At 40.3% G+C, this 23,584-nt stretch overlaps 1 protein-coding gene across 1 annotated transcript; it reads right to left on the reverse strand.

The window, feature by feature from the left end:
* Positions 1-1,557: 1,557 nt before the first annotated feature.
* On the reverse strand, positions 1,558-5,083 carry LOC127534864 (uncharacterized). The gene is made up of 4 exons (XM_051951160.1): positions 4,940-5,083; positions 4,505-4,669; positions 4,208-4,303; positions 1,558-1,878 (listed from the first exon to the last, which is right to left on the reverse strand). The coding sequence occupies exons 1-4, from the start codon at positions 5,081-5,083 to the stop codon at positions 1,558-1,560; spliced, it is 726 nt and encodes a 241-aa protein (XP_051807120.1).
* Positions 5,084-23,584: the final 18,501 nt, after the last annotated feature.

Here is a 23,584-nt window from a genome sequence, read left to right on the forward strand (position 1 = left end):
CAGAGCAATAGGATCCTGTTAATAACTTCTACTTTCCACAGTGTTAACAAACTGTGGGCTAAAAATTGCTCCATCTGTGCAACCTACTGTATCCATAGCAACGTTATACTTCTTGTAAAAGCTTACATCTGTTCACACCAGCAAAGACGCTTGTATTAATCTTTTTTAAAATATTTTATTTTTGGGCCTTTGGGCTTTATTTGACAGGCGAAGTGAAAGAGTGACAGGAAACGGGGGAAGACATGTAACAAAGGGGCACGAGCGGGAATTGAATCCAGGCCGCTGTGTCTGAGACCAGCTCCTATACGTGGCTCACCCGCTTAACCCATTGAGCTATATGGGTGCCCCAGCTTGTATTAATCTTGAAGTTGAAACTCATTGTAGGTAGCCTCTATGTTATTTATATCAGCCAGCATTGTAATGCCTTGAATTTCTCTCATTGTTGTACCTGACAACCACTTCAAACATCGCTAATAACTGCAAGAGAAGGATTCCAAAAGTGTTTTTCTTCTATTGTGAATGTAGTGTGCTTCTGTAACCAGCAAACCTTTCAGCAGTAATAAGCCTGAGTCTATCTAAATGCTGTAGCTAGATGTCAGTTGTATTTCAGTGGATCATGCACTGTAAACCCGGATAAGTTCAGAATACTCAAAATATTTGTGGAAACCGATTACCTAAATATATTTAAGTTGGCGAACTAGTATTTTTAAGTCAATAGTTAAGTAAAGATTACAATTTGCTCAAACTTAAAAAAATCCAATTTATTATTGTTGTATTTAAGTTAAGTGTACTTATAATTGTTGTATGCAGTTAAACTTTTGATTGACTAAAAACTTAAAAATGTTTTGTCCTTTCTTTGTCCATTTTAAGTTTATTGAACCTAATTATATTAACATATGTATCTTACTCCCAACTTAATTATTTTGTTTACCTAAACTTGAATTATTAAAACTCCAAACTCAAAGACTACAATTTTGCAGAGCATATGTTTCTTCTGAATAGCCTCGAATAAAAACACAAATCGTCAGCTGGTCAATTCTTTGTTTTATTTGTCAGTTTTTTTAAGAACATGTAAGCAAAACTGTGTTTTTTAAAACCTACAGCAAGACAAACTGTTGAATACTTAAAATTTCATTTGAACATATGAACTGTGGTTGTGGTTTGTTTTCATAGTGAGACTGTACAAATGTTTATCTCTGTACAACACCATAAGAAAGCTCACCACTGATCGTTTCACTGCTTGATTTGTAACAGCTCAAGTTCTCCAACACATACATATTAAAATGTACATTTTTAACCAACACTGTAACCTCAAACTTCAAATAGAGATAATACAAACATAATACTTAAGAAGTCATAATATTTGAAACACTTCAGCATTAACACAACTGTATCGTATCAAAACCAAAACAGTGCAGACATGAGCACCTGAGGTAGTGTTTCATCAAACAGAATCCAACTGCTGTAAAAGTTTTTTTTCCTGCAAGAAGTCATAAAAAGTGCAAAGCTGTGGTGCTGTAGTTCTCCTACAATCACTTGTTGGCACAATGCCAACTCTTACTGGAGCAGGTCATTTTTTAGACCAAGCAGGCGGGGTTTTAGTGTCTTACCATCATCAAGGCCCATCACCACTTTTTGGATGAATGTGAAAGTATTGGTGAGTTTGCAGGGGTCGGCTGAATGCAGCGCATACATCAACCCAAATATCAGTGTAAATGCATCCGAGAACGTGGGGATACTCATCATCATCATGCTGTCTTCCACCGCAATGGAGAAGCTGTCCGGAGTGAAGGGGACCATTTCTGAGGTGTTCTCAGTGACCATCATGACGAGGGCAACAGGAGTGTCTGTGATGTCTGGCTCGTCCCTCTCCTCGGCCTAAAATATGCATAAAATAAGGTTCACATATTTACTGAAAGGAACTAGATAAAGGATTTATATTAAAGATCATCTTTAGCTATTGACTAAAATGTACAGTTAAGGATTTTCTGTTAAACTCAACAACTAGTACGTTACCCAAGGTATAATCCTTTTCAAAATTTTAAGACCAGTTAAAAAACTGCAAGAATTTATATTTTGCATTGTTAGATATTAAAAGTAGAGCTTCAAAATGCAAAAAGAAGAAATGGGAGTCAGACGAAAAATATTTGAGTTAACAATTTATTGCAAACTTTTAAACTGAAAGAGGCTGTTCATCAAAAGTTTAAGACCACAGCCTTTAAAAGCCAAAATCTTTGCAAAAATGTGGATTCAGTGTCATTTTCTGTCAGGAATTTACACTGTCATGACCTCCTAATGGCCAAGACAAAAAAGCTTTCCCTCTTGGAAAGCAGGCGGATTGTTGAGCTGCATAAGCACGGCCTCTGTCAGTGCACCACTACTGCTGAGGTTTGATGCAGGAAGACAGTCAATTTAAACTTCTTGAAGATCCTGAGGGTTATGCAACAAAAAAAGTCAAGTGGTATACTCAAAAACATTTCACCGGCTCTGAGCCAGAGGATCCAATTGGCTGTTACCCAAGACACGAGACGATCATCAGCCCAATTTTAGATTGTTACTGGTGCAGTCTGCAGTCCAATAACCATCAGACGGCATCTGCCACAGAAGGCTGAAGAACAAAAAGGCCTCGACTCCTTACATCACAAAATTTCCCATTTGGAGTTTGAATCAGAGCCCCAAACATGGGAAACTGAAAGGGGGAAGAAAGTTTTATTCTCTGAGGAGAAAAAATGTGACCTTGATAGTCCCGATGGCGTCAAAGTTACTGTAATGACCAGGAGATCCACCTGAGATGTTCTCTGCACAGCAGTACACCATCATGACCTGGGCTGCTTTTTCCTTCAATGGAACAATGGAGCTTCAGGCTGTGCAGCGATGTCAAACGGCAGCTGGCCAAGTGGAGATGTTGCAGGGGGCATCCCTCTTGACCGAGGTACAACAACATTTTCACCTCCCACACGATACCGATATTACAGCCTTGAGCACTGGCCGATACTGATATCCATCTGATACAATATCAGCGGGAATCATACTTACTTTTATTATTTTGTAGTACTGACTGTCAGAAAGGCTTGATCAAGAGAGATTATCTAAACAGAATAGTAGTCAGCAATAGTAGGCATGAGAAAAAAATGACCCATTTGTGATTAACCAATGGATTAAATAAATTTTAACCTTAAACAAAAGAATATACTACAATTAAATAAAAATAAATTAGAAGACCCTGAAAAATTACCACAATAAATCCAATAAAAACAAAAACATTTTTAAATTGCAAAATGACCACTGTGAACCACAACTGAAATTTTAAAAAAAAATTGAATGGACTGCTTGTATCAGAGTGCAAAATCCGATATTTGTTTTTTTGCTGATATCGGACTAACATCCGGTATCAGTATTGGATCAGGACACCCCTAGACTGAGGACCTTTGTCTGCTGTGGTAATGACTGTTTTTGAACAGGACGCTGTAGTTCACAATGCCCACCTGGCAAAAGACTTTTTCCAGAGGAATAACATCACTCTTTTGAACCACCCTGCGTGTTTCCCTGATCTTAAGTCCAACTGAGAACATTTGGGGATGGGGGTGAGGGAAGTTTATAGAAATGGACTTCAATTCCAGACAGTGGATGTCCTCTGTGAAGCCATTTTCACCACTTGGAGCAGCACTTCCACTAGCCTCCCAGAAACACTGACATCACGTGACACTTTTATGAGGTGATTAACAAGAATGGTGCAGCTACTCATTACCGAGCCATTTTTTAAACATTTTATTTCTATTTTAGGGTTTTTTTTTGGTCTTAAACGTTTAATCAGTTGATGAACAGCCTATTTCAGTTTAATGGTTGTTTGCAATCAATTGCTTTCTCAAATATTTTCTGTCCCACTCCCATTTCTTCTTTTTGCATTTTGAAACTCTACTTAGAACATTCTTAAAAGTGCAAAATGTAAATTTTTGCAATTTTTCAACTGGTCTTAAAATTTTGATCAGGAGCGTATATGAATGCTACCTTCAAAATGGCTTCCAGAGTACCTCATTAACTAACCGGTCTGAAACCATTTTTTTTACATGGCTTATTAAATGATACTTTGTAAAATCATTAAAAGAAGATGATCAATGACAATGTTAGGAGTATAACATAACTGGATTGTTCACATTTTATTATAGATTAGTTCATTCCTGTGAGCCTATTAATATGGTTTACTTACATTCCAAGTTTTGTAGAAATCTGGGTCACCTTCACACAGGTAGGCAGAAAGGGCCCAAAGAGCTGTGGTGCGTTTGATGTCAATATCCGGTATTTGCTGGAAGGACAAGAAAAAAATTGCACTAAGTACACATCCTGATCCACTGGATTTCTGTATATTATACCGTACTGCATATTCCACTACAGTGTAGGATTGGCCTTCTATGTGCCAAAGCCATGACAGAAACAGAAATAGTGAAATTAAGTCTTTTCTATTCTTTGCAGATCTTGAACTAGACCAATTTGATATATAACTTACCTGATCATACAGCTGTAAGATGTTGCGCAGCGCTTCAGAAACCTTGCCAGTGCGTCCTGCTTTCTGTCTGTATATTGCCAGAAGTCGTGGTATATGCCGGTCAAGCTCTGAATAAAACTGGTTCCGAAGGTTTATGTTTGTGATTCTATGGAATTCAGCATAAACCTTGAGGACAAAAAAAACAACAACATAAGACCATAAGGAGTGCGGAGCATAAAGAGTGTGGAGACCAACATTAGATATGCCATTAGAATTTTTTATGATTTTTCTAGGCTTTTTCAAACAACAACTCTAGATTAAATATAATCATCCTGAATGTAATACTGTTATGATTACAGAACAATGGCAAATACTTTGGGGTCCCTAATGAAAACAAAAACAAAATCAGGATTGACAAGTAGGGCAAAAACCATAAAAAAAGGCAAATTGATTTACCTGAGCTTCCATCTGAAGGGCTGGCCATCTCTCCATGATGTCCTTTACTGATGGATCTTCCTGGACAATCTCCCGACGACGAAGGGAAAAGGTTGTCTGCATCAACTTTTCGATTAGAATTTTGTTCTTCTCACTCTTTGCCATTTCTTGCACAATCTGCAGTCTCATTTCTTCCAGACTAGCCTGGTTTTCTCCGCGAGGCAAGTCTGGAAGGTAGTTCACTTCTGCTCGTCTGGCTCTTTTTATGTTGCAGTGGGGACTCTCTTTATCAGGGTTGTTCCTGCTTTTTTTGCCTGTGTTGACAGACACCTCCACACATCCTGATCTGGCTAACTTGGTGCGGTAATTTCCCATCTTAAACTTCAGGCTTACCTTCCAACCATACCATCCACTCACACTTCCATGCTCTTTAAGACATGGATGTGTTCTGACAAGAGCTTCAGCTGCTGCACCGACATCTCCGTCACTGGGATAGGCTTTGTAGACGTGCATTGCTGCAGCCATTGTCTCCAATATGTTGTGCTTCTGGGCCCTGTTTAATTTCACGGTCTTTCCAGATCTCTCGAATGCATTATTTCCCTCTGCAAGGACATGCTCCACTTCATAGGAAAAGGTAGGCACAGGGAAAACATCAGGCCAAGTCTTCAGGCGGTGGCTTACAGGTACATGAGGAAGGATGTCTGTGTCAGAACTTGCACAGGAGCTGGTGTCACGCTCTGATCTGACAACTCTTAATGTTGCCTTTTCTGGTAGCTCTCCAATATCAACCAGACAGCTGAGCTGGCCGTCAAAGTCAGGATCCTCGTACTGTAGTGTGAACTCAAAGTCCAGTCTTTCCTTGACTTTCTCTCTCAGAAGGTTTTTGAGCTCATCCACAGATTCTGGCCTTTCAGACAGGGTTACTTTCACAGCAACATCAGTAGAAAGGTAAACACGTAGCAGTAATCTGTTGGCTGCTGACATCATCTGGGGTTTAAATCCATGAAAGAGTCAAGAGAGAGAGAGAAAAAAGTTACATGTAATCAGTGCATATAGTAATTGCAACAACTTGGCATTGAACTTTACACATCTGCAGGTCTTAACTGTGTAATTTTAAAGTCACAAACAATGTAATAATTTGGTCTTGACAAATGCATTGGGTGCACAAGTCTGGAATGTGGTCATGGAATCTGAACTATCAAGACTGGTTTCAATGCAGCAGTATGAATCGTTTTGGTGTCAACAGCAATTTTCCTGCAACACTGTAGGCAAAGAGGGGTGAGGTGTCATTGAGCTCAGACAGAGTATGGACAGTTATGGTCCCTGGGAAAAGTTCATATGATCTTAGGTGTTCAATGTAGCTTGATTTATGTGCTTGGCAAAGCAATGTTACATCATTATTTACAAGGAGGATCTGTTCAATTTTGCTGAACTGTGGAAGTCCTCCCTCCTGTCCAACAGAAACAAATATGCCAGTGTTGTATGTTGTACCATTAATAACAACTTTGGCTGTGCTATAAATCATGCTGCTTTCTGTTTTTTGTTTGATATGTTCTTTAGCAACCTCAGGGAGTAGTGCAACACTGACAGAGGATACATTTGTCGTCTGCTGATGGGGTTTAAAGAAGGAAGGTGCGCTGAGGTAGTATGCCACCATATGCTGATGCCTTGTTGCCAGTGTTTTCAACACATTTTTAAAGTTCTGTGTCTTGTACCACACGCTTGAAAAAGCAATGTTTGCCCTCAAATCTCATGGTCCAAAGATGGACAAGAGGACCAAAACAGCGAATAAGATGTGGATAGTGTTCGATAAAATGATGCTTGGGGCGCAGTCTGAACTCAGAAAAGACCTCCAAAAGCATTTGTCTGTGATCCTGTATTTTTGTCTGGAGATACTGGATGGATTCATCATTGAATGCAGGAGAGAGCACCAGCTCCACAATCTCTTTCAAATCCATCAGCATAGTCCAAGCATTATCTCCCTCAGGAACTGTATTACCTATTAGCAATGGAAGTAGTCTTAACAATGTGCCATTCTCATGGCCATTACCACCAATGGTCTTCTTTGCAGCAAAGTTCTTTGAGATCGGTTTTGGTTTGTCAGTCTTGTCTGCATGTTGGTATGGAAATGACAAAATCTTTCTGTTTAAATGGTCAAGTGTAAAATACTTGAGTCGAATCATCTCCTGGATACACAGTAGGGCTGAACGATTTTGACCAAATTCAAAATTGCGATTTTTAGCTACCAATATTGCGATATCGGTTTTTCTTCGATTTTTCTTTTTTTTTAACTGCACCAAAAATACCTTTTGTTGTATATAAAGCTACATAATAATAACAAAACTATCTTGTTTATACAAAGCCATTTTTATTAAATTCACTGAATGTGAAGCTTTGTGAACATTTGACTTTGTCAACAAAACAAAGTGCAGAGAGTGCATAGTGCAACAAACTCTCAAAACTCAAGTAAACTTTTCAGCTTGTAAGTTAGAGATAAAATAAAAATAATAAATAAAAGTATTCAAAGAAAAGATATCAGGTGCATCAAAATCAAATGCTTGCTAAAGGTAAATATTAAATACCTTTTAACATTTCTTTAAATTAAAATACTTGAGTACGAAACACTACTAAACAAACTTAAGTGCAACTGAACGAAACACCCTCCGCCAGGTTTTACTGTTCACAGGTTCTTAGCTAAGAAGACCAACATGTCCACGTTTGCTGGTTTAAGTGATGCTCGTGTGCAAGTGACAATGTTGCCCCCTGTGCTAAAAAGGCGCTCCGAAGCAGCACTAGTGGCAGGTATACACAAGTACTTGCGGGCCATTTTCGACAGGTGGGGAAAGTTAAATTTGTACTCTTTCCACCACTTAAGTGGATCGTCTTCTCCATCAATCAAGGGGGCAAGGAGGTAGCTGCAAAACTCGGCCTCCACAACATCTTCGGGCTGAACACTGACACTGGACACATCGGAGGCTGAAGCGCTGGACTTGAAGAGGCTGCCAATTGACTTCTTTCCTTTTGCCCCACTGGAATGTGCACTTTGTGGACCGTGGGCACTTTCGGTGCGAGATCTCTTCTCCTATCAAGTGAAGGATAAAAATAACAAAATATTTCAGTTTATACATGTTTCAACATAATATCATATTCAACCATACAATTTTGACTTACTTGTCTTAGTATATCCAGCATTTCTGTCTTCAGTCTGCTTTTAATGATGGGAATCTTGTCTGTGTTGGTGTACTTTGTTTTGAAACGAGGGTCTAAAAATGACGCCACATCCAAAAGTTCTTGAGTGATAGGGCAGCTGTATTTGTTTTCAAGGTATGTCTGGACTTTGGATTTAATTGACTTTGTTAACTCAGTATCCTCTGCATCGTCAGCAAGCACAGATGTGGCCAAGTGATGGAGAACAGGCTTGAGGTAGGAGATGCTGACGTACTCTTCTCCGGATAGAGCATCTGTGAACTCTAATAGTGGATGTAGTGCTTTGTGAATAGATTCAAGCACATCCATGTCTTGCCACGTTGGGATGAGAGTGCGTGCTGGTGTTCCTGATAAGACCTTTGATATGGCCTTGGCCTGTTCGAGGACTCTTTGGATCATCTTCTCTTTGGATCCCCATCGTGTTTGACATTCCACAAGGAGACAGTGCTCAGGTAAGTTAAGCTGCCTCTGTGCTTCAGCCAAGGCTATTTTCTTTTTAGAGCTGTGTGAGAAATGCCCTACAAGCTTCCTACACAGTCCTGTGGCTCTTGACACCTTGTCATCTACTTCTTTAAGAGCGTTTTCTGAAAAACAAAGCCAAAAAATAATTAGTTGATAGTCACCATCACATCTTTTACAGCTTAAGCCAAGCAGCAGTTAATTTACACCATTAAATTTAGAAGTGGGTAGAGTAATGTTAGAAGAAGCTCAAGTAAAAGTGTTTAAAAAAAAAAAAAAAAGTATAGTAGTAATGAGTCACTTTGATTTTGAGGGTAAAAATTCTGAATAATATTTTAGATATGGCAAACAAAAACATACAGTAAAAATCATAATATTTTCAATGAAATCCTCCAAAAGGTCGAGGACAGATACTAGCATTATCCAATTAGAAGTTAAAAAGTATAAGAACAAACTTCAAAATGTTCATCTAATTGAGTAATTGTGACTTAATACTACCCACCTCTGATTATAGTTTCACATTTAAAGCCACCATGTAAATGAGAAACTAGTTGTTTATGTTGCTTGTGAAGGGTCTCAGTCGTACAGGAAGGACCCATCGTAAAAAGGGTTTCTTCAGTCGTCATCTGTACTTGTAAGTACAGATGACGACTGAAGAAACCCTTCTTACGAGTTATTTATGTTATAACAAATGACCCCATTCATTTATGTAGAATTATCAATATGTTTGTCAGATGTTTTTGTCTGTTTTTCCACCACACGTGAACAAAATACAAACTTACCAATGGCGAGGTGGAGTCTGTGTCCGAAGCATTGAAGCCTGGTCCACTCATTCAGCTCCGCAGCCTTCACCATATTTGACGCGTTGTCTGTGGTGATGCACACAAGTTTTTCTTCAGGTAGATTCCAACACGAAAGTCCCTCCCTCAGACTTGCTGCAATATTTTCGCCTGTATGGTCGTCTGGGAAGTAGGCAGTTTGAAGGCAGCGAGCTTTTATGTCAAAATCTTCAGTGATGAAATGGACCGTGAGACTTTGGTACGGCTCAGATGCACGACTTGTCCACAAGTCTGTTGTACCAGCGAAAAACCCAGCTGCTTGAATCTCCATCATGACTTCGTGCTTGCACTTTTTATATAGTTCAGGGATGGCAACCTGGCTGAAGTAAGTACGTGCGGGGATGCTGTATCGCTTGTCCAAAACATTGACCATCTTCATGAATCCAGATCCGCTGACACTGTTAAAAGGCAGCATGTCTTTAGCCAGGTACTCCGCTATTGCCTGTGTGATTTCTCTGTGTCTTTTTGATGTTCGCTCGTACGGGGTAACATTTTCAAACATCACTTTAAGTGAAGCTTGTTGAGGTGCTTTTGGTCTTGTTGGTATTTTTGCCATGCAGCCATCATATACGGTTTTGTGGTGGTTTTTTAGATGTTGGAAAAGATTTGTAGTGTTTCCTTTTGATGTTAAGACTTTCGCCCCACATGTTCTGCAAATTACCTCCGACTGTGCGTCGTCTTCTTTTTTAAATCCAAAATACTGCCAGATAATGGACGATCCTTTTCTCTTAGACTGCAAAGAAACAGTCTGTGCAGTGTTTCCATCGCTGTCTTCACTTTCCTGATCCTCACGCATTGTGGGGAAAGTTTGTTTGCTATAAGTTAGCTGCTAGCTGCTGCTTGCCTCCGCTTGCCTCTCGTCAAGGTGTGCTTCTTCTTTCCCTAACTCCGCCTGCTATACCAGGGGCGGGCGCTCTATCGCCCCTAGCGGCCTTGGATATGAATGCACAGGCATGATTAAAATGAATGGGTGCGAAACAACCAAACAAAGGCTCAAAATCGAGTAGCCACGCGATTTCAAAATCGCGTGACGTAATATCGCGATAAAATCGCAAATTAGATAAATCGTTCAGCCCTAATACACAGTGCCAACTCCACGGGTACAATGCCCTCACACAGATCGTGGAGGACATCAGGTGGAAAACCAGTGATGGTATGAAAATACTGCAAACTCTCTCTTAGGATACACTCTCCTTTGACACCAAACTGACTTTCCACATTGCCCTGAAGAACATTTTGCACATTACTGTCATGACCATCTTTTGTTCTCAAACTAAATTCACCATCCTCAACATTATGAGACTGAATCAAGTCTCTTGTAGCATTGCAAAATCTACAAATATAACCTGAACTGAAGGACTGTGCAAAGCCTGCTAACGCATGAGCTGCCAAGTTATCAGAAACAACACAAAAGACAGTTCCCCGAACTGACTTGCTAAGACACTTAATAAATACCCCATCTTGTTCAAGAGTGCGCAAGTCTTGTATCAAAGGACCAAGTGCTCTTTCATAGCCACACTTCTGAAGATCAGGTACCTTGCATTGTGCTGCAAGCTGAATCACATGCAATGCTGATCGATATTTACATGGTAGATCGGCAAACACCCAATATAACGAGCATAGTTTGTGTATTTTTCTTGAAGTGCCCAGAGGATTTGCAATTTCAATGTCATCAATGTACAAAATTAATGGCAATGAAAGCTCTGGAGAATTCAACAAACTATTTTCTTGGAAAAATGAGCCATCATGATGGTTCTCAAACTGGCCTTTTTCCGAGATCTTAGTTTCCTTGATTTTGTCAACGATGTCAGTATGTTTAAACATTTCCTGGATCATCTGTAGTATCCGGACATAAACTACTTTGCACCCAGGCTGTACCTCATACTGCACTGGCATTACCACAGGGAAGTTTTTTTCAACAAAAGTCTTCCTGCGTTTTCTTGTGGACAACTCCTGCCCCTTTGCAGTGCTACTTGCAAATATATTGGAATCCCTAACAGAGTTCACCAAATCATTTAACATGGCTTCAGTAGGAGAGATTTGATAACTCTGTAGTACCTCTTGAATACTTTCTTTTACAAGAGGCTGTGACAAAGTAAATATCTCAGTCAAATGATCAACAATCTCCTGAGTTGCAACGTCAGACACATGAAGTACAGTTTGCATTTTGAGGAACAAGGAGGCCAAGTTATGGTGTAACCGGGCTCTTAACTGGCTTGTATCACATGGAGTGTCAGCCTCAAAAAATGTTAATGTGTCTTCATGCTGACTCTCTAAAGGATCCTCATCACTGGGGCCAGGAGTGCCCATGACAGGGGGTCTACCCTTTTCTATTGACACAATGTCATCACAAAAATCTAAGCTACCTGCATGTGCCCTACTTTTGTGTGCATTAAAGGATGAATAGACATTTGTTTGGTAGCTACAGTTTTTAAATGGGCATTTAACATTTTCATGTTTTTTTAAGTGTCCCCTTAAATGACTGAACAGTGTCGCTTCAGAGAAGGGTTGTTTAGAGTTACACAAGTGACAGGTGAAAAAGGAACGTCCAACATGTAATTCTTCACTAGCACTTGTGCTACATGTGTCTTTGTGAGCTCATGACAGGTGTATTTTCAAAGCATTGAATGACAGAAATGTGCAAATGCAAGACTCATACAGACATGGCAAAGGACTAATACTTGAGTAGAGGCTATGCTTCAAATGGTAGTGCCTGAATAACTGTGCTCTGGTGTCTGAAGAGACCGCACACAACCTGCACTTCCACTCCATCATCTGAATCTTATCATTTCACTTCAAATACAGATTCAGTTTGACAATAACTTTCAACTAATTCTTTAATCCAGCTTGATTTAAAACATTGGATGAAAAAAAAATCTTCGTCTTCCTATGTGAATTTTATGTCTAGACTACTGCTTGGATTACCATAAAAGGTCAGTGTTTCCCAGTGCTGCCAATTATTTGTTTCTGTGGAGAAAAAAAGATATAATTTGTTATGATGCACCATAAACAACATCATTGCATCTTTTCAGACTAATCTTACATGATAGTTTAACATAAAGATCATAGTGTTGCCATGGAATACCAATAAAGAACATATTTTAACATGGATAGTCTTACAAACAACTTTGCTATGAATTGGATATACATAGGTGAGAGTGGCTCTGGATCATCTAGAGAGTGGAGAAATAAAGTAATGCTACTTGTCTTGCTGTACACACATCACAAACAGCTTAACCCGTGTTTTTGCCTGTGCTCTATCACTCTCCTGTTTAGCTTTCTTCTGCTCTGACGTCCTTTTTCTAAAAGTCCAGCTCCAGTGTCCAACATTACTATAAAATTATTCTAAGAAATCCCTCTCAGCAGAGAAAAACACAGATGTCTCTTCTCACTACTAAACTTTGCCAGCCCACGAGGTGTTGTCATAGTGACCAAGTGCCATAAATCAATCCATCCAACCAAATCAGAAAGCTGTGAAATAGCATTTGGAAATAACCTTCACTGTCACTTATAATATTATTCTAGGTTGTGAATTATAATCAGGCATATATCGCAAAGTGACACTTTTTTAAGACTGCTTAGAAAGTCCTCACAGCCCCTTTAAAATTGTTACACATTAATCTTAGACATATTAACAAAAAATACAACAGCTGATGTGACTTAATCAGGAACATTCTGTCTCAGAGTGATGCAGAAAAATTAGTTCATGCTTTTGTTACTTCCAGGCTTGACTATTGCAATTCCTTATTATCGGGTTGTCCAAATAGTTCTCTCAAACATCTACAGTTGATCCAAAACGCTGCTGCGAGAGTACTGACAGGAGTTAGCAAAAGAGATCATATTTCCCCTATACTTGCCTCTCTTCACTGGCTTCCTGTTAAATCCAGAATAGAATTTAAAATCCTTCTTCTGACATATAAAGCTCTTAATAACCAATCTCCATCATATCTTAAAGATCTGATAGTACCTTATTATCCTAGTAGAACTCTTCGCTCTCAAGCTGCAGGCTTACTTGTTGTTCCTAGAATTTCTAAAAGTAGAATGGGAGGCAGAGCCTTCAGTTATCAGGCGCCTCTCCTGTGGAACCTGCTCCCAGTTTGGGTTCGGGAGGCAGACACCCTCTCTATTTTTAAGACCAGGCTTAAAACGTTCCTTTTTGACAAATCTTATAGTTGGGGCTGACTGGGTGACCCACAGGGGTTCGGCTTGTGTCTTCATTGCACAGCTGACTCCCTCTTGGACGTCCCTTCGTTCTGCCTCTAGTCATGCTGCTATAGGCCTATAGGCTGCTGGGGGACTTTTCTTGACGCACTGAGCCCTTCTCTATCTACCTTTACATTTAATATGTATACCGTTATTGCAGTACATTCACTCTGTTTCCCCCTGTGCTATTTCTCCGAGTGTCCCTGGTCCCAGAGCTGGATGCTTCAGATCTGCGGTTGATGTTCCACCAGCTGGTCCAGTCTCCACCATGTCCACTGTGGGATGCTGTTGCTGACCTTCCTCCAGCCCTCTGCTTCCAACTCCCTTTTTCCACCAGTCAACTCTGCATTGCCTTCACTATACTGTTATGCTAACTTACATACTGTTTGAATTTTACTGCTAGCTATATATGGAGTATGTTTAATGTCAGAGCCGTACATCATAAGAGTAAATTATGAGTCAGTTTTCAATGTTAGCTTATACTTTGTCTGTGTCACATATCCTGTCATGCATGTATCCAAATGTGTGTTGTGTTTTCCTTGCTTTCCCACCCCTCCCTCTTCTCCCATCCCTCCCCCTTGCCCTCTTCTGTCCTTCTCAACCTGCCCGGCCAGCAGGCAGATGGGTCCCCCCTATATAGAGCCGGGTTCTGCTCGAGGTTTCTTCCCTGTTAAAAGGGTGTTTTTCCTTGCCACTGTCGCCTTTGGGCTTGCTCTGGGGGTCAGGCATTTGGGTTCTGTAAAGCGTCTTGAGACGAGTTGACTGTAATTGACGCTATATAAATAAAATTGAATTGAATTGAATTGAATTGAACTTACCAAAAAAGTACTTCTGACAAGGGCAAAGACTGTTGGGACAAAACAGATAAATATTATAAATTAGAGCATTTTTTAGAGAAGGCAAAGAAAATTCCCATAAATATTTTGATCCTTCGGAAAGATGCAAAGGGCTGCATCATATGTGTCAAATATGGGCTTGGCATCATCACAGACAAACAGCATCATGTTATAATTGACACCAATTCAAGTTCTCACATAACTCAGCATAAAAGATGCTGTCCTACAGGGTAAAAGCTACACTGAATAAAATAAAATGAACAAAAACATGCAAAAAAATGATCAAACTCAGAGAATAAAACCTATGTCACAAGAATGTTACAGTAGATTTAAAGACATCTATGTCATCAAAAGTTTAGATAAACCACGTAAGGTGCACCAATGGACTTCTAACTACTTCAGTAATATTTGTAATGAGATATTTCCCTCTGAAAAAAACAACAAAGGGCAACTATTTCTAGCATAAGAGAGAAACAACTCCTTGTGTCATCAAAAAGTGATGCATTGAAAAATGTCTGCAGTCAAACAGGGGCCCTCTTTATCGATTTTGCCTAATCTGGTGCAGATCTGTATGCAGAATCAAGCTTATTATAATATTTACATGTGATTTATGAAACATACTTGCATATCTGATCAGGTATTGACAAATATTGCAGTTAAGAACTAGAAAAGCACTCGGAGAGCGCATACCTCCGCCATGCCGTGTGTCTGTCTGTGTGTGTGTGTGTGTGTGTGTGTGTGTGTGTGTGTGTGTGTGTCTGTCTGTGTCTGTGTCTGTTTGTCTGTTAACAGCATAACTCAAAAAGTCATGGACGGATTTTCACCAAATTTTTACAGGATGTCCGGAAGAGCAAAAGTAACAATCGATTAGATATTGGAGGTGATCCAGATCACCGTCTGGATCCAGGATTTTTTTGAAGGTCGAAGGACAATTGAGAGTTGGCCGCCAGGCCATCTCTCAATTGTCCTTCGACCTTCAAAATAAAAAAAAATCCTGGATCCTCTTTTTCCTCATTCATCAACTCTTCAAAGTACTCTTTCCATCTTCCCATCACACTATTGGCACCTGTCAGCACACTTCCATCCTTATCCTTTATCAGCCTAACCTGCTGCACATCCTTCCCATCTCTGTCTCTCTGCCTTGCCAACCTATACAGGTCAGTCTCTCCCTCCTTACTGTCCAACCTAGCATACAAGTCATCATAAGCCCCTTGTTTGGCCTTTGCCACCTCTACTTTCACCTTACGCTGCATCTCCCTGTACTCCTGTCTACTCTCTTCAGTCCTCTCAGTGTCCCACTTCTTCTTAGCTAACCTCTTTCTCTGGATCCACTCCTGCACCTCCTCATTCCACCACCAAGTCTCCTTATCTCCTTTCCTTCCAGATGACACACCAAGTACTCTCCGACCTGTCTCCCTGATCACATTTGCTGTAGTTGTCCAGTCATGTGGAAGCACCTCCTGACCATCCAAAGCCTGTCTCAACTCTTTCCTGAAAATCATACAACACTCTTCCTTTTTCAGCTTCCACCATTTGGTCCTCTGCTCTGCCTTTGCCCTCTTCATCTTCTTCACCACCAGGGTCATCCTACACACCACCATCCTATGCTGTCTGGCTACACTCTCACCTACCACTACTTTGCAGTCACTGATCTCCTTCAGATTACACCGTCTACACAAGATGTAGTCTACCTGTGTGCTCCTACCTCCACTCTTATAGGTCATCCTATGTTCCTGCCTCTTCTGGAAGAAAGTATTCACTACAGCCATTTCCATCCTTTTTGCAAAGTCAACCACCATCTGTCCTTCTGCGTTCCTCTCCTGGATACCAAACCTGCCCATGACCTCCTCATCATCTCTGTTTCCTGCACCAACATGTCCATTGAAGTCTGCACCAATGACAACTCTCTCACTTCTAGGGATGCTCTGCATCACTTCATCAAGGTCCAACCAGAATTTCTCTTTCTCCTCCAGCTCACATCCTACCTGTGGAGCATACCCACTAACAACATTGAACATCACACCTTCGATTTCTAGCTTCAGGCTCATCACTCGATCTGACACTCTTTTTACCTCCAGGACATTCCTAACAAACTCCTCCTTCAAGATAATTCCTACTCCATTTCTCTTCCTATCTACACCATGATAGAACAACTTGAACCCTGCTCCTAAACTTCTAGCTTTACTACCTTTCCACCTGGTCTCCTGGACACACAGTATGTCCACCTTCCTCCTCTGCATCATGTCAACCAGCTCTCTACCTTTTTCTGTCATAGTTCCAACATTCAAAGTCCCTACTCTCAGTCCAAGACTCTTGGTGTTCCTCTTCTCTCTCTTCCTACGAACACACCTTCCTCCCCTCCTTCTTCGACCAACAGTAGTCCATTTTCCACCGGCACCCTGTAGGTCGACAGCACCGATGGCGGTCGTTGTTAACCCGGGCCTCGACCGATCCGGTATGGAAGTCATACATTTGATTCGCATGTTTGATTTGGCCAAAGTTTTACGTCGGATGCCCTTCCTGACACAACCCTCTGTATTTATCCGGGCTTGGGACCGGCAGAATAAGACACTGGCTTGTGTCCCCTTGCGGCTACATGGTTCAGCTGGTTATATTTACGATATACAGGGACACATTATGGGAAAAAAAGACTTCTGTGCTGCAGACTAAAAAGATACCAACAGAGGATGAGAGAAATGAAGCTGTTATTTGGCAGACTGAAAAATGGTGCAAGTTAGTTAGCTCACATACAATCTAACTCTGCATGATGTTTCAAAACACAGACTCTAGTAGTGGGCAAAACTCAATTATAATATGTTTTCTGACAAGTAAACAAAAAAAGAGACAAAAATTAGTAGTGTTTTGAGAGAAAATCTCTACCACAAAATTGCAATAAGTTGATTTAAGGTCTTAAGTATGGGGTTATGGCAATTTTTTTTTATAAGGAGTTATTTTATGAATAAATAAAAATTTCAAACCCAAACTTTTAATATTGTCAGTAACAATTTTAAACTTTTAAACAGGCTACAGTCAATCTTAATCTTTTCTTAAAATAGTAACAGCTACATAACAAGGGAAAACACCACACTTTGTTTACATAATAATCTTGCATTATGTTCCCAAACAAAATTCAAGCATTGACATAACTTACAGCTACTAATAAACGATGATCTCCGGACGATCAGACGAATCTGTTGAGTATAAAACAAAATATTACTCCATGTGGTTAGATTATCATAGTGTTATTCTCACTAGCACACATTTCTCAACAAAATAAAGGCCAATTTCTGATTTCACTATCAACAATCTGATATTTTTTTAACAGGCTATGTGCAAAAGTATTGTTAAGGAAACATCCCAGAAGTCAATCATGCATTACCATCTTTTCAGCTCATTTTTGCTGAGTATTTAAATAGATTAAGAGTTGAAAAAAATGACAGGTCAGTTGGCTATTTTGGATGAAGACAAAAACTCATTCACTAGTTGATCTTTAGACAGATCACAGCCATAAATATACACACATTTAATTCAAAGAAAAATGTGGCAAAAATTGCATTTCTGATGCATCTATCTACTGTAAGAATTTACAAATATGCCACTTACATAAATTTTAAAAATGCACTTGTCAGGTGAGTCAATTATAGGAATTTGAAAACACCTGCACACAAATCTGGGAAAATCCACACACTATTGATGTGTGTGATGGCAATCATTGAGTCTGTGTATCACCTCCAATGAAATTACATCTGAAATAAAACTTTCAAGACTTAGAGGGTACTAATAAGAAACCATAGATTTCGAATCCATTTCTGAGACAGTAAGGAAAAATATGATGCACCTATACACAAATATCTTTAAAAATTTTAATGTTTTACATGTAGGTTACCTTGATTCTGGATGTGCACCTCTTCGCATCCACTTCAGCCTTAAAGAAAAACAAATACAAGATTAAATCAAAACGGGTAGATATGATTAACTTAACCAATACAAAATATCCTAAAAATGTCTTTATTCCCAACTCACCAATGTGGTGTTATAAATGACCAAAACAGAGTATTTGCGATTTTAAAAGGTTATCTGGCAAAACAATCAAAACGTCAAAGCATATGAGGCGTACACTACGGCTGTCAGTTTTCCTCAAACTCGAACAGTTTTCAAACATACACGCCCCCACCCCAGCAAAGAGCAGACCATGCCGAGAAAAACGCTGTCACACGGGGTTAAACTCTTGATGAAGCACCGCTGCACTCAGCTGTACACCGTGGACGAAAGTCGACGGATGAGCCCGCAGATTTGATGGAGGGCACTGAGTAAACTTCTTGACACATAACCGACACATAGCCCAGTCTTTGAATTTAAGTTTGCCATCAGTTTACAACCACCTACCATACAGCGTTCCTCAGGTGTTTCGGTGCTGTTAATGCCTGCTCGGACTGCAAACTCTTTGTTTACTGAGGTCAAGTGGGGCTGAGGGTCAAGCTGCGCTGAAACTGTACACTGCTCCAGGCGCCCTGATGTGCCGCTACACTCTACATTTTACATTCAAATATTTATTTACTATTCGGTTACAGATATACATCCCCATATCCAAACGGTCATTCTAATAGCGAATATCAGGTGACAGCCATAGTGCGCAGAGGTCTGCTCCCCCCCACACACCACCCCGACCCCGCCTGCCGAGGAAATGCACGTCGACTCACCGCTGTTCATGTCTTAACTGGCGGCTGGACTCAGAACGAAACGACGTAATAGTGCAGGCGAAGTTAAAAAAATGATACGACAATACAGCCACAGTAACAGAAAACACTTACTGAGGGTGCGGTCACACTGTGCATATATGTGTATATATAACAGTGTTTCCTGTCCTATATGACCGACGCCGAAATTGCCGCCTGACTGGTCCGCGTCCAAAAAAAAAAACAAAAACGGAAAGCACCAAGCCACCGGAGCTGTCATTTTTAACTCTGCGGGTCCGCCGGCTGCTCAACCCCGGTCTCCCCTGCTAGCTGGTCGGCTAACACCTGCCGCCGCTCGTCTGCCCGGGACAAACCGCGGCCCCCCCGTTGGCCCTTGCCTACACCCCACCGCCTCACAGCCATTTCAACCCAGGGGAAACACTGTATATAAGATATATAACATATGATAAGCATGCTTACCAGATAAGGATGCACAGTATGAAGATTAAAAACACGCTTAACACAAATTCCATTGACTGACAGAGATAGTTAGAGGCTAAACTTGGCATTGTTCACAGCTTAAACACGACGATGTTAAAGGAAAATGGCGGACTGCGTGGCGTGGGATGGTGAACTCGCACTACGGCTTACATCTGAAACTTTCTACAAATATTTAGCATTAATGAATAAACTTTCGGTAGTTAAAACACAACCATTTAACACAATCATTATTAAATTAAGCAAAGCAGCTTTTTCATACTTACAAATTACTCCACGTGCAGTCTCCATCCAGCAGACAAGCAGCCATTAGACTTTCAGAAAAACGTCAGTTTGAAGAGAGCGTCATGACGTCACTGTACGTCTCCTTATGTACTCGAAAGTAATAATTAAATTGGCTGTGTAAACTTACAAATGCTGGGTCAAGGAAACTTAAAACTGTATAAGGGGTTCAGAGAAAGAAAATATATTGAGTTCTGCTAACTAGATAACACCTTTTAAGTACAGTGTAATCACTCTTTATAAGTCAGCAGTACTGTTCGGGTTTACAGTGTGTCCTCATAGTCTATTACGTCTCTGTTTCTAAATCTCCACTACTTAGAATTATTAATTAGGTTCTGTTTTCATCATGTTTACACTGGAATGTACATGCCAACTGCCTTCTGTTGAGCATTTTTAATTATTTTACATGTGTTTAGGTCTCATCCTAATCTTAAGAGGAATTAGCGGCATAAATAAAACATCTCCAGCTTGTCACTATAACGCCTGGTTACGTAGGCATTTATACATGTGTTTTACTTCAGCAGCATTAATAAAATTATCAAATCATGACACATTTCCTTCCTTAAAATAGCAGTGCTGAGATCTGTTTTGCTTCCTCTTCAATTTATAATGAGTTTATCAGATATCAGCTGATGACTGTTTATTGTAAAAGCTTGTAAAAGTGGAAATACAAAAATCAAGTCGATTTCATTCATTTAATGTAATGTTTTTAATTTAGCTCCAACCAAGTACGTATATCAGTAAACTGAGTATTTATTTCCTGTCTGCATTCTGTTCTAAACCACTGATATGACTGTTAGCAACATCCAAATCCAAACTTAAGAAACTATTATTTCATTCATTTTCAGTTAAGTCGAGTGGAAGAAAATCATCACATGTAAGCATTTAAAGTCTGTTGGTAGGCTCCCATGAGTTTCTGAAGATTTCCAGGGCTGCCGTGGAATTAGAAAGAATGTTGTTTGTGGATCAAGGAATGAAGCAAACCCTCAACTGCACAACAGATTAAAAGAAAGCATTTGAATCATCTGAGATTGCCTCTCCTGGGTGCAGACAGTTGAACTCATTCTGTTGCACATGACTCTCAGTGGACTGATTTACACTCCTGTTGATAATGTGTCAGTCAGCACACTCTTTTACAGGCCTACTGTACTTCTTAGTGTTTGACTGATTGTAGTATAAAACAAGGCATAGTGTAATTCCTCCTTTGAGTAGATCAAAGCATTGTTTTTCCTTTTCCCCAACTGGCATGAAATGCAGTGACTCATAAGCCTCATGTTTGTTCTGGGCTTTTCCCCTGCGTCTAACTGTTTAGCGTTGACCATGACAAATTGTGGGATTAACAGCAAAAAACAATGACCAGTGGAATCGAAACAAAGCACAATGTAAAGAATCAGCATGCCAAATGGACAGAAAATAGCTCTGGCTGCTGGATGTGCTATTCTTCAGCTGCCTGGAACTCTTTAGTTTATTGTTCCACTCAGAAGGCAAAGCATACTTATATCACACCACTGTTTGGATCGCACTGGTTTGCTGCAGGACAAGTAACTACTCCCTTTAGGCAATATAAATGTCATTCCAATCAGGAATTTGATATATTTGTGCATGGACTACTGTTTGCCAAAGGAGCTAAGTTGAAATATACATTTTGACCACTAGATGGGGTGATGATTCAGGGAAACATAGTTGACCAAGATATATTCATATGTTCCTCAGGGCACTGCACAGTGGGCTAGTGGTTAGCACTTTCGCCTTGCAGCAAGAAGATCCCTGATTTGTGTCCCAGCTTTCCCGGGATCTTTCTGCATGGAGTTTGCATGTTCTCCCTGTACATGCGTGGGTTTTCTCCGGGTACTCCGGCTTCCTCCCACAGTCCAAAAACATGCTGAGGTTAATTGGTTACTCTAAATTGTCCGTAGGTGTGAATGTGAGTGTGATTGTGTGTCTGTATATGTAGCCCTGCGACAGACTGGTGACCTGTCCAGGGTGTCCCCTGCCTTCACCCGAGTCAGCTGGGATAGACTCCAGCACCCCCCATGACCCTAGTGAGGATAAAGCGGTGTATAGAGGATGGATGGTTGGATGTTTCTCAGGAAAGGTAGTATAGAGCCAAAATAAAGAATTTGTCACAATACATAAGCAAATTAATAAACACACCATCACTACATGACGTACAATATGAATTAAATGGTTCTACACCACTGCAAATTTAAATGAAGCAATCAATCAAAGCTACTCCACCAGTCACCTTTCACAGCACAGCTATAAGCATCCCATAAGAAAGGAGAGGTAAAATACCGAAAATTTACACTACCAGTCAAAGGTCTGAGGTAAACAGACAATTTCATGATTTCCATGAGAACTCCCACTTTTATCTATGTGCTAACATACAGTGCCTTGCGAAAGTATTCGGCCTCCTTGAACTTTTCAACCTTTCGCTACATTTCAGGATTCAAACATAAAGATATAAAATTTTAATTTTTTGTCAAGAATCAACAACAATTGGGACACAATCGTGAAGTGGAACGAAATTTATTGGATATTTTAAACTTTTTTAACAAATAAAAAACTGAAAAGTGGGGCGTGCAATATTATTGGGCCCCTTTACTTTCAGTGCAGCAAACTCACTCCAGAAGTTCAGTGGGGATCTCTGAATGATCCAGTGTTGTCCTAAATGACTGATGATGATAAATAGAATCCACCTGTGTGTAATCAAGTCTCCGTATAAATGCACCTGCTCTGTGATAGTCTCAGGGTTCTGTTTAAAGTGCAGAGAGCATCATGAAGACCAAGGAACACACCAGGCAGGTCCCAGATACTGTTGTGGAGAAGTTTAAAGCCGGATTAGGATAAAAAAAGATTTCCCAAGCTTTAAACATCTCAAGGAGCACTGTGCAAGCAATCATATTGAAATGGAAGGAGTATCAGACCACTGCAAATCTACCAAGACCCGGCCGTCCCTCTAAACTTTCACCTGGAACAAGGAGAAGACTGATCAGAGATGCAGCCAAGAGGCCCATGATCACTCTGGATGAACTGCAGAGATCTACAGCTGAGGTGGGAGAGTCTGTCCATAGGACAACAATCAGTCGTACACTGCACAAATCTGGCCTTTATGGAAGAGTGGCAAGAAGAAAGCCATTTCTCACAGATATCCATAAAAAGTCTGGTTTGAAGTTTGCCACAAGCCACCTGGGAGACACACCAAACATGTGGAAGAAGGTGCTCTGGTCAGATGAAACCAAAATCCAACTTTTTGGCCACAATGCAAAACAATATGTTTGGCGTAAAAGCAACACAGCTCATCACCCTGAACACACCATCCCCACTGTCAAACATGGTGGTGGCAGCCTCATGGTTTGGGCCTGCTTTTCTTCAGCAGGGACAGGGAAGATGGTTAAAATTGATGGGAAGATGAATGGAGCCAAATACAGGAGCATTCTGGAAGAAAACCTGTTGGAGTCTGCAAAAGACTTGAGACTGGGATGGAGATTTATCTTCCAACAGGACAATGATCCAAAACATAAAGCCAAATCTACAATGGAATGGTTCACAAATAAACGTATCCAGGTGTTAGAATGGCCAAGTCAAAGTCCAGACCTGAATTCAATGGAGAATCTGTGGGCAGAGCTGAAGACTGCTGTTCACAAACGCTCTCCATCCAACCTC

Source organism: Acanthochromis polyacanthus, chromosome 7 (genome assembly GCF_021347895.1).
Source record: "Acanthochromis polyacanthus isolate Apoly-LR-REF ecotype Palm Island chromosome 7, KAUST_Apoly_ChrSc, whole genome shotgun sequence".
Taxonomy (NCBI): domain Eukaryota; kingdom Metazoa; phylum Chordata; class Actinopteri; family Pomacentridae; genus Acanthochromis; species Acanthochromis polyacanthus.